At 35.9% G+C, this 27,855-nt stretch overlaps 1 protein-coding gene and 1 long non-coding RNA gene across 4 annotated transcripts in view; one reads left to right on the forward strand and one right to left on the reverse strand.

Moving 5' to 3' along the window:
* The first annotated feature begins 8,276 nt into the window (after window positions 1-8,276).
* LOC117340923 (sortilin-related receptor-like) overlaps window positions 8,277-27,855 on the forward strand; it is a 64,261-nt gene continuing 44,682 nt past the window's right edge. For 2 of the 3 annotated variants that reach the window (XM_033902706.1, XM_033902707.1), the window contains exons 1-12: window positions 8,277-8,560; window positions 10,166-10,405; window positions 13,373-13,534; window positions 18,823-18,890; window positions 19,631-19,805; window positions 19,989-20,087; window positions 20,323-20,492; window positions 20,911-21,115; window positions 21,971-21,997; window positions 24,518-24,703; window positions 26,822-26,910; window positions 27,458-27,633. In XM_033902706.1, the coding sequence (XP_033758597.1) occupies window positions 8,297-8,560; window positions 10,166-10,405; window positions 13,373-13,534; window positions 18,823-18,890; window positions 19,631-19,805; window positions 19,989-20,087; window positions 20,323-20,492; window positions 20,911-21,115; window positions 21,971-21,997; window positions 24,518-24,703; window positions 26,822-26,910; window positions 27,458-27,633 (1,861 nt within the window). In that variant the 5' untranslated portion in view covers window positions 8,277-8,296. The remainder of the gene's footprint in view (window positions 8,561-10,165; window positions 10,406-13,372; window positions 13,535-18,822; window positions 18,891-19,630; window positions 19,806-19,988; window positions 20,088-20,322; window positions 20,493-20,910; window positions 21,116-21,970; window positions 21,998-24,517; window positions 24,704-26,821; window positions 26,911-27,457; window positions 27,634-27,855) is intronic. The other variant, XM_033902708.1, reaches the window with a different exon arrangement.
* LOC117340924 lies at window positions 25,897-26,424 on the reverse strand. The gene is made up of 3 exons (XR_004535510.1): window positions 26,393-26,424; window positions 25,988-26,046; window positions 25,897-25,914 (listed from the first exon to the last, which is right to left on the reverse strand). It is a non-coding gene; the product is annotated as an uncharacterized LOC117340924 (long non-coding RNA).

Genomic DNA, 27,855 nt, shown 5'->3' on the forward strand with positions numbered 1-27,855 from the left:
TCTACCTACTAAAATCTTCAGCGTAAGACGGAGACAGCTGTATCCGGATTTGGAATGAGAGTTACCTCCCCTGCTAATATATTAAATCTACGTAATTTTCGTTTGATGTGTTATTCTCGACAATTCACTGGGACATTATACAGTATTACAAAAATAACAAGCATTGCTTGTAATTTTCAAGAAGGTTCTTGTTGTTCAAAGCATGGTTAGCTTTGGCAAACTAAAAGTTAATTTCATGTTCCCCAACTGTCAGTGACATTCCTGCTACTCAGTATCCCAGTGTAGAGTTTCCGTGCACATCAGTTTTCAAAATAAAAAAAAAAAAAAAAAAAGCTCTGTCATTTATAAAAAAATATGAGTTTATTTATAGGCAAAATATGAATGCTGTCCCTAGGTGATGGTTCTAGTCAAACACTTGATATAACTATAGACATTATGTGGCAGGAAACGCAATCAATCGGTCGGTTAAAGTGGACCAAAGAAAAATCCGAAGACCTGTTTATTTGGAAGAAATTTCAGCTCGCCCCGTCAGAACCATCAGCATCAGAAACAAGTCAAAATGGTACACCTGATGTAATAAACTTCCCTGGTGGTTGTCAGAATTGCAAAATGCTTACGCTAACATTTTATAACATTCAGGACACTGAACGATCAATACCAAATCTATGCATTTATATACAGGTACTAAATTTCATACGTAAGAGGAGGTCATCTTGGATTTTGACAGCTGAAATTTGTTATCGATATTTTTTTTAAGAAATTCTTATAAATTGTGGACCCCAAAATCCCTCTGTGATCTGTTGTCTTGATCAATCAGTCTATTGGGTATTGGTCTACCTTCAAAATAGAGCAAATTATTTTCTAAGCTCTCCTAAATTTCGTTACACAATACATATTATTTTCTTAAATATGTCTAAAGTACACGTTTTCGCTTTGTATCAGTTAGACGTACATCTCAGGTAAAAGTAGATTTCATGAGGAAAAAGGATATTTGAAAAGCTCTTTACACATGTCAGCCAATCTTAACTACTATATTCAGATCCGTGCTGAATTTAAACTATATAGCATTATTAAACCTGCTATCCCTTAAACATGTATTATCTTATATAAGATATGTTATCATGATAATATGCCGAAACACAATACAACATTGAATTATAAATTGGCTCATTATTTATTACTCAATATGTATGTGCGTTCTTCAAGAGACACAAATTGCATGAAACTTGTAGAAAAAATAATCTGATACTTTCTCAATTAAAGTAAACGCCTTTATCATCTACTGTTAAACGTACATGTAGTGAATTAACGAATCGTGAAAATTGGAGATAATATCTCATTTACATATTTAGATTGCTCATTTAAATATGATGTAAAATTTGGGCATAGTAACGCTTAATTTTTTTCTGGGGTTTGATCTAGAACACCATCCTGCCTTTGGTGCCCAATCTAATTAAAATCTAGATGGTCATTTTCAATACGTTACATGAGCATCTAACAACATCCCATAAGGGGTCACGTCGGGGTGACCTTTTGGATTAGCCAATCAAATGGCTACTTCCAGAATCTTGGAAGTGAATTTTATATGTCCGAATTAGCATGACTAGAGTGCATAGCTTGTATAATCTGTCAATTTGTTTCAAGTCATTTCGTCCCATAAAGCATATAGCTATATACTGTGCCGAAATGGTTTGCTTCAGATGCATGCTGTGACGAAATGTTTTGCTTCGATGACATCGACAAAATGCCAATTCGCACTGAAAGTGAAATACACCCATCTCAGAGGTCATCAGAACGTGACCCCTTATGGGATGTTGTTTTTTTTAAGTTTCATAAAATTTTATTCAATATTTACAGATAAAAACGTCATTCAATAATTGGAAAGTAATATGGAATCAACATTGTAATTATTATCGATACATAACTCCTTTAAAAAAAAACCATTTTAAATAAATAAATAAAGCACAAAACCATCGATGTAATTATAAAAGAAACAGATCGGATACCAGTTATGGGATGTTGTTAGATGTTCATGTAACGTAGTGAGAATGACCATCTAGATTTTAATTAGATTGTTTGGTGCCATTCCTATAAAGGTCTACTTACAACCGGAAACCAGGGTTAAATCTGATTTACACATTTCTTACTGTTATCTTAAAATAAATTATAAAACATTAACTTAAAGAACGGGATCGGAGTTATATATGCGCATAGAGTACAAAATTCACTATTGGAATCTTCCTAACTACTAGACATTTTGTAAAATACAGAAATGAATTAATATTTTCAAGGAAATTATTTGCTTTCATACGTAAAATGAACGTTAGTATACGTATGCTAAAGAATGTTATTGAATAAAATGAAAAATAGCTTTCTGAACGCAGATAGACACAGAAATCTAATTTTCAAATTACATATTTTAATATTACATATTTACCCGCTGTCTAATCTTCGATGGAATTATTAAATTAATATATTTTTAAATCGATAGGTTTACACCACCAACGCTGTCACGAAACCTTTGCCTTATATATCAAGGCTGCTAAACAGTGGTCAAATTAACGTCTCCAAACGAGACCAAGTGCGATTTCCTGGCTTGTTTCATAGTGAATTTTATGAAATTTGTTGTAATATAAACATTATTAGACATTTTACATTTTCCATAATTTTGGATTTCTTCGATGTCTAATTTCTCTTTGTAAAAATGTTACACTTACAAATTATTTAATTACATCTCAACCAGCTGTCTGTCTTTTGAAAGTGATATGTATAATTCCCCTTTTCTCATTGTTATCGGATTAAACCGCGCTATATGTATGTACATTTACCTTTTGATGTTAATTGAGTTAATTAACTGGTCTGGCCAGGTATGACACCTAGCCTCGGACAAAGGTCATTTAAGCTTATTATCTCACCTGTCTGAAATGTGACCATCTGAGTACTAAAATGCCACCTGTCAATCATTTGTATTAACTCTAGCTTAAATACTATGTGTAAGGTTTTGTAAAATTAATTAGAACCTAGAGTTCGGACTGTACGGGTCGATTTTCGGATATTCCGTAAATCGCCTGCCGACTCCTAGCAAGTTTAGTGTAATAAATACTATATCTTGGACCGTATTTTAACATCTTTGGATTTTATATATATTCTACAAAAATATTACAACGACGGGAAAAATCGTTGTGATAAATTGGTGCGAGAAACCGGAGTAACTTGCCACATTAATTTGTATAAGTCAAGTTACGTACAAGATTCCTGGAACCTCTACTGCCAAGCGATATTCCCACAAACAAGAGAAGAAACCGATCATCGGAATCACACGGAACTGGAACTACACCAAGACTGTGTTCGTCATATTTTGGAACTTTCCAGAATAACGTTATAACAGTAAGTCAGGATGACATCGTGTTATAGGTGTGGTAGACACTTTAACTCTAACCACCTGATGCACTGTCCTGCAAAAGGATGTTACTGTTTTCTTTGTGGAAATGTTGGACATTTTTCAAGAATGTGTTTTGCACGGAGCAGACAATACAGCACAAATTGTGTTACAGGATCGTTTTCTTGGACCAGGCAGCGTCCACAAACGTATCGACGTCCTGTTCCTGTCCGCATATCTTCGGACAGCGAGTCTGTGGTGCAGGTAACGCATCAGAAAAGGAACAAATCTTCCTCTAAACGGCGACGAGATTCCGAAAGGCTCAGGAAATTCCGAGACACGAAACAAGTACTTTCTGTTTTACCATTTTATTATATTTCTACCGATGAATTTGACAACGAATTTCCGAAAGAATCTTCCATCACACATCAGATTACCAATCTCCAATCAAAACTTGTACGTGCAAAGTCAACAATTTCGACTATTTCTGTAAAGTGCGCGAAGCTTGAAGAAGCAAACAGAATTCTAGAAGAGGAATGTACGCGTTTAAAAAGTGTCACCATCAACAATTACGTGTCCCAAATAAAAGAACTTGAAAAAGCTTTGGATAATAGAAAGAAAATAATGAAGAGCAAGGACGAGACAATAAACAGCTTTCACATAACAGCCAAAGAAAAAGAACAAACAAGTAGACAGATATCAAATTTAAAATCGAGGATTTCGGAGAAGGACGAGCAAGTCAAACAGAAACAACGGGTGATTTTGAGCCTACAAAATCAGCTTAGTGGATATCATGGTCAAACACAAAATAACAATTCACGACAGCAACGATCGCGCATATGTTTGGAGCAACGAACAGTTAACTTCCGGCCGAACTTTAGACATACAGTAGTGGACAGCTAAGATAGATTTTAAACAAGTCGCGGGACGCGACTTTACAGGAGCCGGAGGGATATTTCATAGTGAATTTTATGAAATTTGTTGTAATATAAACATTATTAGACATTTTACATTTTCCATAATTTTGGATTTCTTCGATGTCTAATTTCTCTTTGTAAAAATGTTACACTTACAAATTATTTAATTACATCTCAACCAGCTGTCTGTCTTTTGAAAGTGATATGTATAATTCCCCTTTTCTCATTGTTATCGGATTAAACCGCGCTATATGTATGTACATTTACCTTTTGATGTTAATTGAGTTAATTAACTGGTCTGGCCAGGTATGACACCTAGCCTCGGACAAAGGTCATTTAAGCTTATTATCTCACCTGTCTGAAATGTGACCATCTGAGTACTAAAATGCCACCTGTCAATCATTTGTATTAACTCTAGCTTAAATACTATGTGTAAGGTTTTGTAAAATTAATTAGAACCTAGAGTTCGGACTGTACGGGTCGATTTTCGGATATTCCGTAAATCGCCTGCCGACTCCTAGCAAGTTTAGTGTAATAAATACTATATCTTGGACCGTATTTTAACATCTTTGGATTTTATATATATTCTACAAAAATATTACAACGACGGGAAAAATCGTTGTGATACTTGCATGGGTTACGGGGAGAATAAACTTGTAAATAAACTTCCTTTGTAATGTCATGTGTAATCTTGTAATATTGTACGTTCTTGTTATACGTTTTTACTTAAGCATTTACTATTTTTGATGTTATTTTAAGTTAAACTGGTTTTCTGTTTGTAATTTGATATTTCTTTTAAATATGTAAATAAACATTTTATCAAACTGAAAAAAACCTGGGTTACGGGGATATCCCCCTGGCATTTTTTTGTATTTCTAGATAGACAGAGGGTGATTAGCATATTTTACGAGAAACACATAAGCACAAAATATATATTGTGAAAGTCATGACTTATAATCTGTAATACATTGTAAATTATGTAATGATGTAGATTGAAAATATAAATCGCGTATATGTTCAGTTGATAAATCATACAAATGTCATATACATGTATATGGAAACTAAAGTGTGTGTTTTAATAGACGATGAATTAAAAGCTTTATATATAATTAACAAACATGGTCACCACTGTGTCTAAATCTACAAAATCGCAACACACATGCAATAATGTCAATGGCATTCGTTCTCCGTCCATGGTTGATCTCATGTACGAGGGCTGATTGATATGCTGTGAGCCTGATATTGTATTATTTTTCAACAAAATCCCATAATGACAAATCTCTGAAGAAAGTGGTCAGGATCTTCCTCAAAAAGGTTAATATTAGCATGCGATGATATGCGCCTGGTGTGCTTTATGATCACTCTCATTGCGAGATCCTCTGTCAGAATGGAATGTACCCCTGGAAACTCAAGGACGAGTCCTTTCCTGGAGGGGGAGTATGTAACCCTGGTAAATATTAGCCGCATTATATCGCTCGGCTAGAGAGATCTCTTTAGCTCGATCGGTTGAGCCTAAGACTAGTAAGCCAGAGGTCCCGGGTTCGATCCTTAGCGGAGGCATATGATTTAAATCTAATTAATCGTGTGTTCTGTTACATTAGGCGTCAAATATTGGATCATTGCTGTTTCACCGATTTTGTCCATTTTGCAAAAGCCGCTTGTCTTGTTTACACTACCCAAATGAGACCAGTCCTCGAGTACACAGTCCTATATAATCAGAGAATAGAAGGACTTAAAAAGAACATCCTTGAGTACCTCCTTCAATAGGAGGAATACAACACATCAATCACCCCTCGTAGGTCTGCCGTTCGATTGGAAATCTGTTTCACCCTTATAATCCGAAAGCCATTTAGTCCGACGGCCCAATTATCCGAAGGTCTGATAGTCCGAAGACTGATCAGAAGGCCCGAAAGTCCGAAAATAGGTTTGTTTGTTTGTTTTTGTTTAACGTCCTATTAACAGCCAGGGTCATTTAAGGACGTGCCAGGTTTTGGAGGTGGAGGAAAGCCGGAGTACCCGGAGAAAAACCACCGGCCTATGGTCAGTACCTGGCAACTGCCCCACGTAGGTTTCGAACTCGCAACCCAGAGGTGGAGGGCTAGTGTTAAAGTGTCGGGACACCTTAACCACTCGGCCACCGCGAAAATAGGTAAATATTAATATGTGTTGTATAAATAAATTTATGTCAGCATGGCTGGAAATTGTTACTAAAATTTTTTTTTTTCTAAATCGCGAATAAAAGAGAAAAATCTCAAATAATTTCCCATTAAATGTCGTTTTTATGGGGTTACAAGAGAAGAGCGCCCTTTTTGTTCGCTCATTCATCGATCGAAAGTTGCTAATTTTTGCCGCGCTTTGTGCTGGCGTTAATATCATGCTTGAATGATTTGCGTTTAGATCAGTTTCTCAAAAAGTATATATAAACCCAACTTTAATCAAACTTGATACATAATTAGACCACATAGTTTACATCTAAGCACTGCCTTGTTACGGAATGTCTTCTAGAATTCATGGTCTAGTGACTCTGATAATCAGAGATGTTGGGAACCGGTCTTTAATATAAAAAAAAAAAATTGTGTTTAGCTCAGTTTCTCAAAAAGTGTCGTTGCCATTCCAACCAAATCTGGAATATCGGATATTTGAGCATTGAACGGCTTTCAGTTGGCATTCATAGTCAATATGAATGCCAACTGGACAGAGGCAAATTCCATGAAGCGCGCTAACTGAAAGCCGTTCAATGCTTATATTTACCATCTGCGATTTTTTATTTGTCGTGCGATTTTTTTTTGAAATTTTCAAATTCAAATTTCAGTTGGCAGTTCATAAGCTGGTGAACTCGCAACTGAATTGGTAGGGTTATATAGTGGCAGTGCCATGCAATGGTAAATATTGTAGTATGGCCATCTCAACAAACCCTACAGAATACGTACGTGAATCTAGTCATCTATTGTTAAAAACCTTAGATTTTGAGAAAGTTATATAAATGTCTATATATTGCTCCACCAATATCGGAATGAATTATCTGATATATCAGATTATTTTCCTCTCACCTTTCAGAAAGAGTGGGTTTTTTTTGGGTAAAACAGAGACCTATATTATTAGTATATAGGTCTCTGGGTAAAATGACATATATATTTAGGTGAATTTTGAGAATTGGTGATTTTGCATAATTTTATATTTGTTTTGCAATGCATCGATCAATAATTACACATATCTATAATGTATACAAGGTGGTTCCATACTACTGTCTATGTGAAAGTCTTATTGCTGTTGTGTTTTTTTTGTTTGGTTTTTTTTTTGGGGGGGGGGGGGGGGGGGGGGGGGGGGGGGGGATACTGAAATTGTAAATTGTAATGAACTTTGGAGTGTGCTTAGACCTTACTAAAGCGGGACCGGCGAGACATACAATTAATTACCATTTTTCAAAATTTTATATTTCAAATCGTGCAGTCTAATCATAAATAAAAAGAGTTCAGATTGCTCTCTTGAAATTCCGCAATTAAATAATTTTGCTACTCGCACTGATGTGATATGGAAATATTGACCCGGCCCATTTTAGACTGTTTTAAATTTCGTCGTACCAGAGACGTCTCTGACCTTACAATAAAAGTGTGTCCAGCATTATGCAAACGAACACAGTGCCTATTGAGTGTACATGTACCCGATCTGCCCCACTGGCCACAGCTCATGACCGTGACATAATACTCAGGTGATCTAAAACAGGGTTTAGTTCTCGCCTTTAGATCTAGATGTTATTTCCATCGAAAGAACGATTGCGACTGTTGAAATATTGCAGTTCGCGGAAGAATATTTATAACACGGAAAGCAGGAGTAAACTCGTCAGGTGAAAAAAGACTTTTATCATTATTATTTCACATGAATTATATTACTAAAATATTGCCATTCTATATTTTGTTAGCTTAAATATTGTGGAACTATTTCATCAGCTGTAACGCGCGGACGGATAACCAATTTACCACTAAATTTGTAGTAAACAAAGATGGCGACCCGATCCGGGATGTACTGGTCCCGACGAGGGATAATTTTGCTGATAACTAATCTACTCAGCGTGGTGGTTGCTGAGCGATACGGATCAGAGTCCAACACCATTCACATAGCCAATGGTGGTCGGTCACGAAAATATGACGCCCGGACGGCCGTCGTTGACGCTGACACAAGTCTCCAAGTTGAGGGTCTTCACAGAACTCGGAGGTCTGCAAGCCGAGTTCCGCCCACTCATCAACATGAACCTCAAGTGACCGCGGTAAGTTGATGTTGTTATAGTGACAAGAGATTCCACGAACTGTCACATTATATGTTGCCACAGTTTATTTCGTTCATCATAAAAATTACGTATCTGTATTTTTTGTCGTCACGTGATTCTCTCGATGCTGCTGAGAAACTTCCTGGTTTCGAAAACACTTTATGTAATGTCGTTTACAATGTCAACAATCAACTGAACATATGCTCAGATGATATGTATAACTTTTATAAAGACGCCGACGCTAAGGGAACAAATGCTGTTTTAAATGTCGGGAGGAACACCTACAGGGGAAAACCAATATGTCATATAAATAACTACCATGTAACCCTAATGACATCACCTTCTGTCTATTGCTAGGTTTTGTTTTAAAGACTGAAGTCAGTGTTCTGTCTCGTTCCTATGTTCTTTGGTTGAAATCAAAGTGTTTCAAAGTAACAACAGCAAAAACAGACATTTAAAAACATTTTTTCTTCATCAGATCATGAGACTGAGCTGGAACCAGTATGATAAGAGTACTATTTCCATGCCAAATCTCAACATCTTCAAGGCTTGTCTTTGCTTGGACCATCCCATGCGCGATCTCCCCTTTAATTTAGAACACCTTGTAATTTATATACCATTATTGTTGTTTGACGAAACCATACAGATATATATATATAGAATTATTAGAATGCGGAATTGGTCTCCATGAAGAGACCAAGAAGTCACTAGTTTAAGCTAAAGTGCTGCAAGGATATTTTTGTCCATTTTTACGTTTTGGTCTCTAATTTTAAGCAGTATATATATTTAGAAGTGAAAATGGCCTTTAGTATCCTTTAGCTTTCCTTAACAATTAAAATGGGATATTATTGTTCATTTTATACAATTAAAATGGGATATTATTGTTCATTTTATACAGACTTAATACAGATTGATAACTGAGAAAATATCATTGTGCCAATCGCAACCAATCTGATTAAAATCATCTGTTACATGGATATCTTTACAATGTACTATGCCATGTGACAGCTGATTTTAATCAGATTGAATTGGAAAACAAGCTTAAGCTTGTGATCAGTGAAATATTCTTGATAAGGATGTTTATTGGTTCTGCTGAAACAGTGGTCTTCTTCAGATAATTCTTCTTGATAAAAGGTTGTGTTGGGAATCATTATAAATTTCTTGATCAATCATCACCATTTCTTAAACAATCGACTAATTATTAATAAAAAAGGTTAACCAAAATAGGGGAAAATGTTATGAATAAGTTTTAAGACATCCCACTATGTTTTAAAAGGTTGTTTTAATGTATTTGTTATTTCAGTTTACCAGTGATATTGTTCATTATTGATTGTTGAAATCAGCTGTAAATCATGAAAATTTCCATGTAAAAGTCAAACATGATCGATTATAGTCATAGTCATAGGTAAAACGACTAATCATTGATTAATCGGGACAAGCTTTAAGATTAATGATAGGTGTTTTAGTTGTTAGTGTGAATCTTTCAAATTGAAACTGAAATTTTTTTTTAATAAGTTATAAATAAAATTCATTAAAATTGTGTTTACTGTATACAAGTTTAACATTTCCTGATTGTCAGTGATTGACCATGTTTTATTTTTAAAGGCCCAACTAAACGATAGTCATAACCAGATGATCGTACATTGGGCGGGTGTTGGAAGTGATGTGATCCTCGCACTGTCCAAGAAGAGTCATCCTGCCAACGACTCAGTCGGCAACAGTACTCTGTTCATCTCCTACGACTATGGCAAGACTTTCAACAACATGGCGTCTAAACTGATTCTGCCGTCCAACAGGGAACCCATCATCGATCACTACTATAACAGTAAAGTCTTCAACAGCTACGTAAGTTCTCAATTGTCAGCATTTATATATAGTGATAGTCAGGAGGGAGAGTGTGGGAAATAGTGATAGTCAGGAGGGATAGTTTGGGAAATGGTGATAGTCAGGAGGGATAGTTTGGGAAATGGTGATAGTCAGGAGGGAGAATTTGGGAAATGGTGATAGTCAGGAGGGATAGTTTGGGAAATGGTGATAGCCAGGAGGGAGAGTTTGGGAAATGGTGATAGTCAGGAGGGATAGTGTGGGAAATAGTGATAGTCAGGAGGGAGAGTGTGGGAAATAGTGATAGTCAGGAGGGAGAGTGTGGGAAATAGTGATAGTCAGGAGGGAGAGTGTGGGAAATAGTGATAGTCAGGAAGGAGAGTTTGGGAAATAGTGATAATTAGGAGGGAGAGTTTGGGAAATAGTGATAGTCAGGAGGGATAGTTTGGGAAATAGTGATAGTCAGGAGGGAGAGTGTGGGAAATAGTGATAGTCAGGAGGGAGAGTGTGGGAAATAGTGATAGTCAGGAGGGAGAGTGTGGGAAATAGTGATAGTCAGGAGGGAGAGTGTGGGAAATAGTGATAGTCAGGAGGGAGAGTGTGGGAAATGGTGGAAGCCATGAAGAAGAATTTCAGAAATGTTAATTAGTAGTAATAGCCAAGGAAGGAAATCTACTGATCTAGAGTTTAATATTTAATAAATCTATATCTATGTTAGCCTAAGATTTGACATATTTATAACTGTTACTTTGTTAGCCAACTTCATACTTCTCATTGCAAATACTGAAACTTTTCTCTTACTTGTGATTGAGACATGCATGTATATTTTCAAAAGTATTGAATATTGGCCTTGAAGATTAAAAAAAAATCAGCTATCCAGCCTTCTAGATTGTCATAGTAAACTTTTATCTATTGGAATTTTCAATGTACCTGAAGTTATATTCCGTTTATATCTCCAGTATGAACTTAAATGGAGATTTCGAAATCTTCATAGCCAGCATTGGCCTGTCATAATGAAAACATTAGAAAAATTCTATAGACTTAAGTCATGGTCATCCCTAAACAGTGAAACTCTTTGACTATTGAGGGGCTGCAATAGCTCAATCGGGTCTAGAGCACCATCCACCTCAAGGTGAAGGTCACAGCTGATTGATTTCAACTATTGAGGAGCTGTGATAGCTCAATCGGTTCTAGAGCACCATCCACCTCAAGGTGAAGGTCACAGTTGATTGATTTTAACTATTGAGGAGCTGCGATAGCTCAATGGGCTCTAGAGCACCATCCACCTCAAGGTGAAGGTCACAGTTGATTGATTTCAACTATCCTTCCCGTGTCCGTTTATTTCTCTGGAATCTAATTTAAACAGCCATCATGTGCTGTGGTGGTTGTGTCCTCTTGTTTAAATGGTAAACATCATATAAAGGGCACAGTATCTTTAATCCTTTATTAAAAAGGTCGTGCGATCTGAAGTAGGGAGTGGGCTTATTGTGAATTGCAGGACAGTGGAATATGGTTCATGATTTTACTGTACTGCAATAGTAGTCAAAATCAAAGATGTATATGTGGACTTATTTAATATTACCAGGCGTGAGATTTATTTTTAAAAAGATGTACCGGGTAGGTACTAGGACACAGACTTGTACTTACAGATTTAGAACCACAACCTTTATGTCTATTTCGTAATAAATATTTATAACTTATGTATGCTAATCAGATTTCACCACAATCGTACATTGAAATGAGAAGTTTAATTTCTTGATCATGAGATGGTGTATCTCATGATCAGTGTCCGTGTTATACAGGTGCTAGAACGATACTGAGTTTACATCCGGGAGGGGGGGGGGGGGGGGGGGGTGGGTACCTGTTTCAAACTGATACACAGGTAAATTGCATTGGCAGTTGTCCAATTGTACAGACCTGTAAGATCTCTTGTTACGGTCATATTTGTGTTATGGTTCTATGTGTGTTTAAATGTGTTTTGAAACTATATTATGTTAATATAAGTAAACAAATCTGTAATACAAGCTGAATAAACTAAAAAGACTGTCGTTTTAGTTGCTCTGAATGCCAGGTCGTTAAAAGTGGCATGGAGCCAGCTCAGAATATGTGCACACATATCTGTTCAAACTATCCATATTGATTTACCATATATTCAACCTTATATTCAGACTGTTAAATTACAAATGGGGTGCACTTAATAAAACTATATACAGACAGAAAAATTCATGTAAAATTTGAGTGAAAAACCCAGCTTTTTTATACATCTTTATTTTGCTAAAACAATCTAAAGATGATGACTTATATATATATATATATATCCAAGTGAAAGGTTATCGGTGTGCTCGAGAGTTGCATTGAAAATTACATTTTCAAAAAACATTAAAAAAAATCTGAATTAGTCTGGACAGCTAGCTATAGAAGATCAATTAAAACAGGAAGTTTTAAGGGATTAGTTTCAAAAGCTAAAGGTCTATTATAAATTTCTTTTCCTGAAATAGGGGCCGTGGTGTTCGGGTGGTTAAGGTGTCCTGACACTTTATCACTAGCCCTCCACCTCTGGGTTGCGAGTTCAAAACCTACGTGGGGCAGTTGCCAGGTACTGACTGTTGGCCAGTGGTTTTTCTCCGGGTACTCCGGCTTTCCTCCACCTCCAAAACCTGGCACGTCGTTAAATGACCCTTGCTGTTAATAGGACGTTAAACAAAAACAAGCCAACCAATTTTCCTGAAATTGAAAGTTCAAATACACACATACATTCTCCCTCATGGAAATTGCAGGAAATTTGCAAGTATGTTAGATATATTAAGATGAATATCACTTTGATAGAAACAGAAGATTGTTATTATTTTCTTTTTCATATATTTATCATGAAAACAACCTGATAGGAGTACTAGTTGTATTGGTAATTACACTAATTGTATATAATGTTAGAATTTTATAAAACTTTCTGTAGTTGTTTCAACGTATTTGTTTCTGTTTTTATTGTAGTATGTTTTCACGGATGTTGCCAACCACTACATATTTACGACAAAAGACTATGGGCGAACCTTCACATCGTACAGTGTTCCATTCCGCCCGAAATCTATCGCCCTACACCACAGCATTCCAAATATTATCCTCGGCACTGACGATGATGAGGAAAAGAAACGGGTAGGTACACACTTAATTAGCAGGTTTGGATTCAAGTAAATGCTGTATAACAGGAATGTTTGTTGTGATAAACTTTTATTGTGTATAAACTAAAGTGTGTAAACTTTCATTGTGTATAAACTAAAGTGTGTAAACTTTCATTGTGTATAAACTAAAGTGTATAAACTTTCATTGTGTATAAACTAAAGTGTGTAAACTTTCATTGTGTATAAACTAAAGTGTATAAACTTTCATTGTGTATAAACTAAAGTGTGTAAACTTTCATTGTGTATAAACTAAAGTGTGTAAACTTTCATTGTGTATAAACTAAAGTGTATAAACTTTCATTGTATATAAACTTTCATTGTGTATAAACTTTCATTGTGTATAAACTAAAGTGTGTAAACTTTCATTGTGTATAAACTAAAGTGTATAAACTTTCATTGTATATAAACTTTCATTGTGTATAAACTAAAGTGTGTAAACTTTCATTGTGTATAAACTAAAGTGTATAAACTTTCATTGTGTATAAACTGAAGTGTGTTAACTTTCATTGTGTATAAACTAAAGTGTGTAAACTTTCATTGTGTATAAACTAAAGTGTATAAACTTTCATTGTGTATAAACTAAAGTGTGTAAACTTTCATTGTGTATAAACTAAAGTGTGTAAACTTTCATTGTGTATAAACTAAAGTGTATAAACTTTCATTGTGTATAAACTAAAGTGTGTAAACTTTCATTGTGTATAAACTGAAGTGTATAAACTTTCATTGTGTATAAACTTAAGTGTGTAAACTTTCATTGTGTATAAACTAAAGTGTGTAAACTTTCATTGTGTATAAACTAAAGTGTATAAACTTTCATTGTATATAAACTTTCATTGTGTATAAACTTTCATTGTGTATAAACTAAAGTGTGTAAACTTTCATTGTGTATAAACTAAAGTGTATAAACTTTCATTGTATATAAACTTTCATTGTGTATAAACTAAAGTGTGTAAACTTTCATTGTGTATAAACTAAAGTGTATAAACTTTCATTGTGTATAAACTAAAGTGTGTAAACTTTCATTGTGTATAAACTAAAGTGTATAAACTTTCATTGTGTATAAACTAAAGTGTATAAACTTTCATTGTGTATAAACTTTCATTGTGTATAAACTTTCATTGTTTTCATATTTGTTATACGACCATAATTTTATCATATATATTATTGCCACATGGGCTAACCATAGAAATATGCATCCAAGAAATGATTTGAAAGCTCCAAAACATGAAAGCAATACACAAACATTGCATGTCTGTCAGTCCGTCCACTCTGGTTTTCCTTGGGAAGGCCCAAGTTTAGGTATGGACCTTTTATTGCTGTTTAGAAAATCCTTATGGGCCTTTTTCTCTTTTGTCTATGTAAGACTTTCAAATTTCCATGGGTTAATAAAAAAAATTTTGTGCCTGTGCCATTCACCACTGTTAAAAAAATCCTTATGGGCCTTTTTCTCTTGTCCATGTAAGACTTTTAAATTTCTATGGGCCATTAATAGTTTTCTGTGCCAATGGCCCATGGCCCTGTCCTTCTCAACCCCAGCATTATCACATATTGAGAGGTTAAACAAATCTGGGTATGAATTCATACACCAAGGTCTCTTTCCAGTACTCTGATCCTGAACAAATATTTACAGAGTTATTGTAAGGGAGAACATTTATTATGCTTGAGGAATTACCTTAGGGTATAAACAGAGTCATCACAAGTATGTCTGCATACATCAGATATATAGCATTAGATAGTCATGTCTTTTGGTTTGTCTAGCCGCCAGATCTGGGATAGAGCTACATTTAAAAAAAATATGCATTATAAGTGACATTTCAATGAAACACTGCTGTTTTTACTATTCTGACAGAAAAACTTTCGTAATATGTCGGTTATTTCAGATTTGTCATGATAATTTTGATATACCATTAAATTTATAATTGCGGTCACTATAGACAGGTTTTCCCTTTGGACAGATTTATCAGCAGTTTTACCTCTGTCTGTCAAATTTCCTTACCTCACAATAGAGTTGAAGCTGTTATCAAAATTTTATGACACCCATATAGCTACAGTGAAGTGACATCTCAACACTGTTATACATTGTAATAGTGTATAGTTGATATCATATGCTCTGTTTTTGAAGTCATTAAATATTGTATGCAAGCAAGTGTATGGAAGTGATTTCTGCAGATGTGGTTGGGCAAATTTTTATGCCCCTGACATGAAATGGGGGGGGGGGGGGTACATAGTGTTACCCATGTGTCTATCTCGTCCCACTCTGTCACAATGCAATGTAACTAGCTTATCTCAGGAATTGCTGATGCTGTCCTCACCAAACTGTTTTTCGGGGTGTCAAGTAGCAGCGGGGGCATTTATGTCTTACAGACATCTTCTAGTTTGATTTATACTCATAAACTAAAGGTCCGACTTTAGATTAGTCGCAAAAAATACGTAGCACAAATGATAAAACCAAAAGAGCAAGAGATAAATTACACTTATTTACTCTATAGTCAATATAATTAGTTACCAAACATTAGTGATGGAAATAGGTGTCATTTTCAGAATCGATAATCGGAAATTGGAAATTGTTCGATTATGGATTGTAATTTTGTTTTCTAAATTCTGTATTTTGAAGGAAATTTTTGTTCATCTATCACATGTGTCACACTTTTGTCTTATTACATGTCTTAGCCTTTGTTATCAATGTTTTTAATACTGAACACAAACAAATCGGTTAACAGTTGTTAATATATTTCAGTCTCCTTGTAAACAACCAATGAATATCAGTAAAATGTAAGATTTGGTAAAATTTTAGGTAATTGTAAGAAATTCCACAAAGCCGAAGATTTACAAATACTTTCCGAAATTTCTGATTAATTGCCTTTTTCAAAATCGTAATTGGTGATTTTTTTTTCTGCTAATTTCGGTAATCGGCCCACCACCACCAAACAAACAGGAAGCTTTGCGCCTGAGAGGATATCGTAGATTGTATTAGATTATACACAGTCACTGTCTTCTGTAACTTTAGTGTAAAACATCCACTTAAGTCCAAAAAAATGGATAACATGTTTGAGCATTTTCAAGTCATCATCTCTATATTAAATTGTTTATATGTCATTTAGCAGGTTTGTTCTCATATTGATTTTAGAGAAACACTTAGCTAATATCTAATTGTCTCTCTACACAGGTTTACAGAGCTAATAGTCAATTGACTCTACACAGGTTTATAGAGCTAATAGTCAACTGTCTCTACACAGGTTTATAGAGCTAATAGTCAATTGTGTCTCTACAAAGGTTTACAGAGCTAATAGTCAGTTGTCTGTCTACACAGGTTTACAGAGCTAATAGTCAATTGTCTGTCTACACAGGTTTATAGAGCTAATAGTCAATTGTCTGTCTACACAGGTTTACAGAGCTAATATTCAATTGTCTCTACACAGGTTTATAGAGCTAATAGTCAATTGTCTGTCTACACAGGTTTATAGAGCTAATAGTCAATTGTCTGTCTACACAGGTTTACAGAGCTAATAGTCAATTGTCTGTCTACACAGGTTTATAGAGCTAATAGTCAATTGTCTCTACACAGGTTTATAGAGCTAATAGTCAATTGTCACTACACAGGTTTAAAGAGCTAATAGTCAATTGTCTGTCTACACAGGTTTACAGAGCTAATAGTCAATTGTCTGTCTACACAGGTTTATAGAGCTAATAGTCAATTGTCTGTCTACACAGGTTTAAAGAGCTAATAGTCAATTGTCTGTCTACACAGGTTTACAGAGCTTATAGTCAATTGTCTGTCTACACAGGTTTATAGAGCTAATAGTCAATTGTCTCTACACAGGTTTATAGAGCTAATAGTCAATTGTCACTACACAGGTTTAAAGAGCTAATAGTCAATTGTCTGCCTACACAGGTTTACAGAGCTAATAGTCAATTGTCTGTCTACACAGGTTTATAGAGCTAATAGTCAATTGTCTCTACACAGGTTTATAGAGCTAATAGTCAATTGTCTCTACACAGGTTTACAGAGCTAATAGTCAATTGTCTCTACACAGGTTTACAGAGCTAATAGTCAATTGTCTCTACACAGGTTTATAGAGCTAATAGTCAATTGTCTGTCTACACAGGTTTATAGAGCTAATAGTCAATTGTGTCTCTACACAGGTTTACAGAGCTAATAGTCAATTGTCTCTACACAGGTTTAATTTACAGAGCTAATAGTCAATTGTCACTACACAGGTTTAATTTACAGAGCTAATAGTCAATTGTCTCTACACAGGTTTACAGAGCTAATAGTCAATTGTCTCAACACAGGTTTATAGAGCTAATAGTCAATTGTCTGTCTACACAGGTTTATAGAGCTAATAGTCAATTGTGTCTCTACACAGGTTTATAGAGCTAATAGTCAATTGTCTCTACACAGGTTTATAGAGCTAATAGTCAATTGTGTCTCTACACAGGTTTATAGAGCTAATAGTCAATTGTCTCTACACAGGTTTACAGAGCTAATAGTCAATTGTCTCTACACAGGTTTATACAGCTAATAGTCATTTGTCTCTACACAGGTTTACAGAGCTAATAGTCAATTGTCTCTACACAGGTTTACAGAGCTAATAGTCAATTGACTCTACACAGGTTTATAGAGCTAATAGTCATTTGTCTCTACACAGGTTTACAGAGCTAATAGTCAATTGTCTGTCTACACAGGTTTATAGAGCTAATAGTCAATTGTCTCTACACAGGTTTACAGAGCTAATAGTCAATTGACTCTACACAGGTTTATAGAGCTAATAGTCAATTGTCTATCTACACAGGTTTACAGAGCTAATAGTCAATTGTCTCTACACAGGTTTATAGAGCTAATAGTCAATTGTCTGTCTACACAGGTTTATAGAGCTAATAGTCAATTGTCACTCTACACAGGTTTATAGAGCTAATAGTCAATTGTCTCTACACAGGTTTATAGAGCTAATAGTCAATTGTGTCTCTACACAGGTTTATAGAGCTAATAGTCAACTGTCTCTACACAGGTTTATAGAGCTAATAGTCAACTGTCTCTACACAGGTTTATAGAGCTAATAGTCAATTGTCTGTCTACACAGGTTTATAGAGCTAATAGTCAATTGTGTCTCTACACAGGTTTATAGAGCTAATAGTCAACTGTCTCTACACAGGTTTATAGAGCTAATAGTCAATTGTGTCTCTACACAGGTTTATAGAGCTAATAGTCAATTGTCTCTACACAGGTTTATAGAGCTAATAGTCAATTGTGTCTCTACACAGGTTTACAGATCATTTGACTTTGGGATGAGTTGGCAGTTGATGCAGGCAGAGGTGAAGGCATACTTCATGTAAGTATCACCAGCTATTCAACCTGTTTTCATTTTGTTAAGGTGGCAATTTTCATTTTGCTGATGAAGGTGGCAATTTTCATTTTGTTGATGAAGGTGGCACTTTTGATTTTGCTGATGAAAGTAACACTTTTCATTTTGCTGATAAAGGTAACACTTTTCATTTTGCTGATGAAGGTGGCACTTTTCATTTTGTTGATGAAGGTGGCACTTTTTATTTTGTTGATGAAGGTGGCACTGTTATCATTTTGCTGATGAAGGTGGCACTAATTTTATTTCATGCTTTAGGTATTGTATGAAGAATCAAAACAAAATTGCTGTTAGCTGGCTAGCTGAACATTCAATATTAAGTGCTATATACCAAATACTCTTTTTAGGACCAAATAAATTCTTTCATTATACAAGATATAGGAACGTATATAGGTGAGATGTACAACGAAATCTAAGTTGTCAGACTAGACAAGGGTTAGATTAGACAGGTTATCAGAATAATTAGATGTCTGATAAAACACGATGTCAGACTACACAAGGGTTAGATTAGACAGGATAAATGAATGCCTAGATGATACTGTTAGATTAGACAGGTTGTCAGAATAGTCAGATGTCTGATATAACAAGATGTCGGACTACACAAGGGTCAGATTAGACAGGAGAAATTAATGCCTAGGTGATACTGTTAAATTACACAGGTTTCCTTGTTTAATGGTCAGTTTTCATGCATCATGTTTGATCTGTAATAGGGGAGAAGAACCATATGACAGGCCAAACGATACATACGTGGAACGTATCGAGAGTGGAGGGAAAAGCACACTGCTGAGGAGCTCGGACTATTTCACTCACGATATCACTACGCTGATGACTGATGTGGAGGACTTTGAAATCAAGGGAGCTTACATGTTTGTCACTAAAAAAGTGGTAAGTCATTGTTACAAAACATAGATGTGACAAATTATGAAGTTTTATGTTTGATACAGAATCTCTAATTCCATGCTTAATAAGGAAAATATCTGTACAAAAATATATTTGAAATTAACTTAAAATTTTGAAGTATGAAAGACAACAGGAGTTTGAAAGGTAAAATGTTTGGCTTTGTTTCAGAATCTCCTTGGTGGACCAGGTGAGACCCTTCAGTTGTGGGTGTCTTATAAACGAGGTCAGTTCCACAACGCCCGTTTCTCTCACAGAGCTGCTCACAAGGTAGGCAATAATTACATACAGACACCTCAATTCGATACTGCAGTTATGTATGAATACTAGTCTGTTACATTAAAAATTCATGAAAAAAAGAAAGAAAGAAAAGCGATTCATGCCTTCTGAACAAACAAAACTATGCATCCCATGATCCTGTGATATGGTAACAGAGTTTGAATACCTACGACTATGTCCTCCTACTCTCCAACATTCATGACTGAATGTCTGGTCGTATTTTCAGGACTATTACGTAGCAGACGCCTCGGAAGACATGGTGTTTCTGTGTGTCAATCATGACAATAACTCCACCCACCTGTACCTGTCTGACGTCGAAGGCAAAAAGTTCTCACTCAACCTTGAGAACATTGTATATTACAACCCTAAGGGAGCCAACAAGGACACCTGGCTAAGGTAGGCATTCTTTTATAGGAGTTATTGCCCTTTGTGTAATCGGCTGTTCATTGGTCACTTAATATCTTAAATATTCTTTTGTAGGTCTGTTGTGTAATTCTTGATACTTGTAAATCTGAAGAACCAGGTACTGATGCTGATGTGTTCTTATTGTATTGAATGTATTCTCATGGAAATGAAGGAATAACGTTCCATCGAAATTTTTAATGGTTTAGATGAATTCATGCTAAGTAATAAGCATTGCTATTGCTAGAAAGGAACCAAAGCTGATTGCAATGTAAATAAATCAGGGTAAGTACACACCTGACTTCAATGACGGGTAAAATGGGCCTTGGATATATAATGAAGACATTGAAAAAGTCTTAAAAGGCCTTAAATTTAGTAATAATACATATGAACCCTGTAAATGTTGATTTAGGTACTTCGCTGACGAGGCCTTTGCCGACCTGGCTAAGATTGAAGGTATTCGAGGTGTGTATGTTGCGTCCCAAATAATGAACCTCAGCACAGACCTCAGCCAGGAGACACAGCGAACACTGATTACGTTTGACAAGGGTGGACAATGGCAGCTTGTGAAGGCTCCGGCCAGGGATCGGAGCGGCAAACCAACTAACTGTACACAGGTAAATACAGGGCTGACACAAATTCTCGAACCAGATACTGATGGGACTGACACGAATTCCTGAACAAGATCTTATTTTGAAATTGTTGTAAAATTAATCAAGCTCATAGTTTAAACTGTAAATTCAACGCTATCTGATTAAAATTAGCTTTTATATTGCTACGCTTACATCGTACTACAGGCAGAGTACATAGTAAACTGAGTTACTGATTTTGATCAGATTGACTTCAACAGTAAGTATACCAGCCATCTGCTATTCTTAGTTCACTAAAGATGTTATCATTCTAAAAAAAAACAAATAAAAATCAATAGGGAATTCAAATTTATATCAAAACACTTTAATGTAAAGTGAAAAATGTCAACGTTTCCAGTTTGTTTGAATGAGAAGATGTCATTGGCTTAAGGGCCAAAACTTGTTACCTATTCAGCGACTATCAGTCGGTGGTGCTGAAATCAGATGCTCCGTACCGGTGGCGGGAAGTAGAGAAACAGGCTGGTCTGTGCTGTCGCGGTTGTGTCCTACGGCCAGACACTTTACCCTTATTGCTCTGGACGGCACGTGACTGCGATAGGCCTCACACCTGTTGTTAAGTAAAGTAGTCACCAACTACTACAAGGTGACCCCACCTCAAAATGACCTTAGAAATTCACAGAGCGAAGAAAAATACACCTGGTCATTCAGACCTATATTTCTTATTTCTCCAATCTGTTTTGTACAGATCCTAGTTTAATCTGAGCATGGTACAAGTTCCCAAACTTTGACAACCTTTCCCTCAATGTGTTCCAGAATGTATAATCTCCCATGATAAAAATATATCATCCCCTTATATAAGCTTGTCCACATTTTCCATTCCAGATGTTTATCGCTAAGGACTTTCACAAGGTAAACTGGAAGACAATTGTCAGCATGTTACGGTTAAGTTGTTTGCATGAGAGTCATGTGATTCCTTTTCCTTCGTTGGTGTTTTGTTTTTCTTTCCTCTATTTGTTCTGTCTTCAGAGTCAATCTCGGATCACTTTTATTTTTTATGACCTTCATCTTGTACTACAAGAAGTTGTTGGAGTTCAATTTTATTTTTGTTTGAACTTTTTTGTTGCATCTTTTCTAAATACACACATAAACATTTTATAAGAATTTCCCCAATTTTAGAGACAAATACTGATTATCATACCTACCTTGTTGGTGCTTTCAAAATTACTTTCACATATTTATTTGGAACTCCACTGAAGATAAAAATGTGTGCTGCAGAATTTAAAACTAGATCAAATCAAATTTTGATTAGGACAAATTTTTTGTTAAACATAATTTTTTAGTGTTTGATGAAATTCTTCTTGGTACTGATGCTGTTATATGCTGGTTTTCTTTATAAATAATGTCAAGGTAAGATGGTAAGTTATCTAGATATACTAAAGACTTTCCTGATAATATAAACATGGAAATTTTTAACAGCTGATGAGAATTTGGCTGAAGTATTATCATATGGTATTGTCTGTCCGTTCGACTGGAACTTCTGTTTTTACAAAGATCTTGTCTTGTAGTTTTCATGTTAATTTAGTCTGTTTTTGTTGTATTTTAGCTTTGTTTAGGTTTTATTTCCTTGTGGTATATTTTCTTTTTCTTTTTATTTGAAATGTTGGTTTATACCAAAATGTAAGTCCCCTACTAATGAAACTGAGGGAGCTTTAGGTTTCTTCTCCGTCCATCTTGTACATGTGTACGTGTGTATGTATGTACGTAATGCCAAAGTTTGTCAGCGCTCTAGCAGCTTATCACTTAAAGGATTATTTTAATGAAACTTCACACAATGATAAAGGACCATAAAATCTCTGACAAGTTTGAGTTTCAGAGTTTTTAGGTCAAGGTCACTGTTACTATATTTAGCGGGAGCCAGTAGGGGACATGTATTGCTTTGATACCCAGTATGCTTGTTTTATTCTGGTATTTCAACTTTATTGAAACATAAGTTTACTTGAAGTATTTCCTTTTTTATCAGTAATCCTTCGTTCCTATTGCACCACATGCACCCTGATACATTCTGTCTTTCATGTCCGTACTTCTTCCCAAAGATTGTCTTACATAGGGTTTCATTTGGATTTATTGGTGTACATCATGTGTATCAGAAGATTACAGCCATTTACCGGTACCTACATTAGTGTACCTCATCCGAATCATTGAAACACTAAAAAGAAAGAAAAAAAAGAAAGAAAATAAACATGGCTTAGTGCACTTCTTACCCGTTTGATAAAATATTTCTAGGTATTTGTAGTCCTTGTCTTTTGATGACTTTAGTATATAGTCCTCTGATGGAGTTTTCTCTCTCAATTCAATCCTACCTTGTGAGGAAGTTCAAAGAATTTTCTTCTCTTCGTCACATATATGTCTTTGCTGAATGTAATGCTTTTATTTTTAGCTGCAGAGATAAAAGAATATTCCCAAGCAGAAGCTATTTCTATCACTCAAGAAACCTTATGATAACATGCATTGTAGTCTAACATGTGTAAAAGTTTTGAACTGCATGTTTAAAGATGTATCCGGGAGACAATAAGTATTATGTACACAGACTTTCAGTGTGTAACATCGTTATTGATGTACATCATAAAAATTTGTGTTTACATCACCAAATATGTGTACCAGGTATGCATTATCAAAATCTGTGTATAGGATATACATCGTCAAAATCTGCTTACATAAATTATATTTCATGAAACATGAAAGTATGTGTGTGTGTCATCAAAATCTGTGTACATAATATACATCATCAAAATATGTGTACATTTCATCAAAATTTGTGTATGCATCATCAAAATATGTGTACACCATGACATATTAAGAGTGCATGCCATTGTTAATGACTTAGCTAGTTCTTTCATCAGCTAGTGTCAGTGTTTCTGGGTAAATTATAGAATGATCAGGCTCACTTTGGTAAAAGACACATGATTGTACATAGCTAGATCACCTTGGCTTGGTCCGGCAGAGTCCTTTTGTAAGCTTGAGCAACTATTCATTTGTGCCATTACCAGTATTTGAAAGCAAGGCAGTGATTGGTTGTTAGCTATCAGCCAATGTAAGCAGATGAAACAGACTGCCCATGGTAAATGGTTGATGAATATGTGATCAGTGCAATGCCATTTCCCTGACTGGTCAATATTTTCATATATAATTAAAATGTAGATTTGGCTGAAGAACTTTTTAATACCTACCAGTGGTTTAGGAATGTAAATATCAAAGTGTACACCCCTGCTGTGTAGACCATCATCAAATGAAGTGTATTACATCATCAAATGATGTGTATTCCATCATCAAATTCTGTGTATGACATCAGATTGTATGTTTGCCATCTTCAATATTGTGTATTAGATCATGAAAATCTGTGTATGACATCACCAATATTTATGTTAATAGGCAGTCAACTGTTCACTCCATCTTGCCCAGAAGTACAGCCGTTTGTTCCCAGGGAGTCGGGCGATACAGATCCTGTCGCGTACAAATGCCCCGGGAATTGTCTTAGCTACAGGAACCCTGGGGATGAACCTGAAGCGGGATGCTGATGTCTACCTGTCCAGTGATGCTGGGTACACCTGGCACATGGTATGTTTGTGTATACAGTAGTTACATATCTACCTGTCCAGTGATGCTGGGTACACATGGTATGTTTGTGTATACGGTAGTTACATATCTACCTGTCCAGTGATGCTGGGTACACATGGTATGTTTGTGTATACGGTAGTTACATATCTACCTGTCCAGTGATGCTGGGTACACCTGGCACATGGTATGTTTGTGTATACGGTAGTTACATATCTACCTGTCCAGTGATGCTGGGTACACATGGTATGTTTGTGTATACGGTAGTTACATATCTACCTGTCCAGTGATGCTGGGTACACCTGGTACATGGTATGTTTGTGTATACAGTAGTTACATATCTACCTGTCCAGTACACCTGGCACATGGTATGTTTGTGTATACGGTAGTTACATATCTACCTGTCCAGTGATGCTGGGTACACCTGGCACATGGTATGTTTGTGTATACAGTAGTTACATATCTACCTGTCCAGTGATGCTGGGTACACCTGGGTACACCTGGCACATGGTATGTTTGTGTATACGGTAGTTACATATCTACCTGTCCAGTGATGCTGGGTACACCTGGGTACACCTGGTACATGGTATGTTTGTGTATACGGTAGTTATATATCTACCTGTCCAGTGATGCTGGGTACACCTGGCACATGGTATGTTTGTGTATACGGTAGTTACATATCTACCTGTCCAGTGATGCTGGGTACACCTGGCACATGGTATGTTTGTGTATACGGTAGTTACATATCTACCTGTCCAGTGATGCTGGGTACACCTGGCACATGGTATGTTTGTGTATACGGTAGTTACATATCTACCTGTCCAGTGATGCTGGGTACACATGGTATGTTTGTGTATACGGTAGTTACATATCTACCTGTCCAGTGATGCTGGGTACACCTGGTATGTTTGTGTATACGGTAGTTACATATCTACCTGTCCAGTGATGCTGGGTACACCTGGCACATGGTATGTTTGTGTATACAGTAGTTACATATCTACCTGTCCAGTGATGCTGGGTACACCTGGTATGTTTGTGTATACGGTAGTTACATATCTACCTGTCCAGTGATGCTGGGTACACCTGGCACATGGTATGTTTGTGTATACAGTAGTTACATATCTACCTGTCCAGTGATGCTGGGTACACCTGGCACATGGTATGTTTGTGTATACGTAGTTACATATCTACCTGTCCAGTGATGCTGGGTACACCTGGCACATGGTATGTTTGTGTATACAGTAGTTACATATCTACCTGTCCAGTGATGCTGGGTACACCTGGTACATGGTATGTTTGTGTATACGGTAGTTACATATCTACCTGTCCAGTGATGCTGGGTACACCTGGGTACACCTGGTACATGGTATGTTTGTGTATACGGTAGTTACATATCTACCTGTCCAGTGATGCTGGGTACACCTGGTACATGGTATGTTTGTGTATACAGTAGTTACATATCTACCTGTCCAGTGATGCTGGGTACACCTGGTACATGGTATGTTTGTGTATACGTAGTTACATATCTACCTGTCCAGTGATGCTGGGTACACCTGGTACATGGTATGTTTGTGTATACGGTAGTTACATATCTACCTGTCCAGTGATGCTGGGTACACCTGGCACATGGTATGTTTGTGTATACGGTAGTTACATATCTACCTGTCCAGTGATGCTGGGTACACCTGGCACATGGTATGTTTGTGTATACGGTAGTTACATATCTAATGTATTTTGAAGCATTCCTAGTATACTGTATGCCAGCTGCGTGATGTAGTTAAGTCGCTATGTGATATAAATGAATTTTATGATTTCTATTTCAAATCTAAAGTGTAATTTCTTATATTAAAAATTATATGTAATATAATTAGTTTCATCTTTAAAGTAATTTTTTAAATATTTTGAGAAGTCCTGAAGAAGCCCACATGTTCGGGCGAAACTGGTAGACACACAGTTAATACAGATACAAATCTATCCTGAGCTTGTTGCTTGTTGAATATTTGCCTTTTGATAAGCTTGTAGGATTTTAATCACTGGTGTTCAGTGTAGTGAGGTAAAGTTAAAATTCTTTAATACAACCTCTTGTGCAATGAAATGTGAATTTTGTGATTATCTTTTTAGGTTCTGGAAGGTCACAACTTCTACAGTATTGGTGACCATGGCGGCCTCCTGGTGGCTGTTCAGCAGTTCGGTATAACTAACGAACTTTTGTAAGTATCATACAGTCCCTCTGGATGAGGTCATAGGTCACATGTTTTAGGTGACTCTGAAAGACACTTATATTTTACATTATGGTACACCTCTTTGTTTTCCTTTACTTGTTGATTTAATTATGTAGAAACTACCTTATAACTACCAGTAGGAAAAAATCGACAAAGTGTACACAGATGTATAATGTAATTAATTGCAGTGTTATTCTTTTCTAATTATATTACTTATCAAATCTAATTGATAAAAGATGTGTAAAAAACAGACATAAACCATATTCAACTAGACATCATGTACAAATTGTGATACACTTTTCATAGTGTGATTTGACCCGATGAGAGTTGCTGTTCTTTATTTAATGTCTGAAATTGGCAGCCAATAAGCAGAGTGTGATATTTACAGCTTAGAGAAAGTTTCTCTACTCCTATCTTGAAACGTCTCACAATTGTCCAGGTGAATTTCAGATTTTGTCTGAGGACAAAAGTTTCCTGGGATGAAAGTTTCCGGATTGATAGCTTTCCAGTATACACAATGTAAAACTATTTTTAGATATTCCTGGAATGAGGGCCAGACTTGGAACAATGTCTCATTCCACTCCGAGAAGATCCGAGTGTATGGTCTCCTGACGGAACCCGGTGAGAAGACGGCCGTGTTTTCACTGTTCGGTTCACATGTCGATCGACACAGATGGCTGATCATCCAGGTCAACCTGACCTCCATCTTCAGTGAGTCTCAACATACCACAAGTTTAAACTGAAAGTTCAAGCGTATAAGTAAATTTAAAGTGTTCTACACAATGTGTTATCAAACCTACAACCCATCTGCAGAAACTGCAGTTAGCACTATCATGATGCAAGTGAATGCTGTCAACTCAAAAAGCGATAAAATAAAATTACCACCAATATTTGAACATTTACAGTAAGATCCAGGAATATTTTAATCAGGAT

This window comes from Pecten maximus, chromosome 13 (genome assembly GCF_902652985.1).
Source record: "Pecten maximus chromosome 13, xPecMax1.1, whole genome shotgun sequence".
Lineage (NCBI taxonomy): Eukaryota > Metazoa > Mollusca > Bivalvia > Pectinida > Pectinidae > Pecten > Pecten maximus.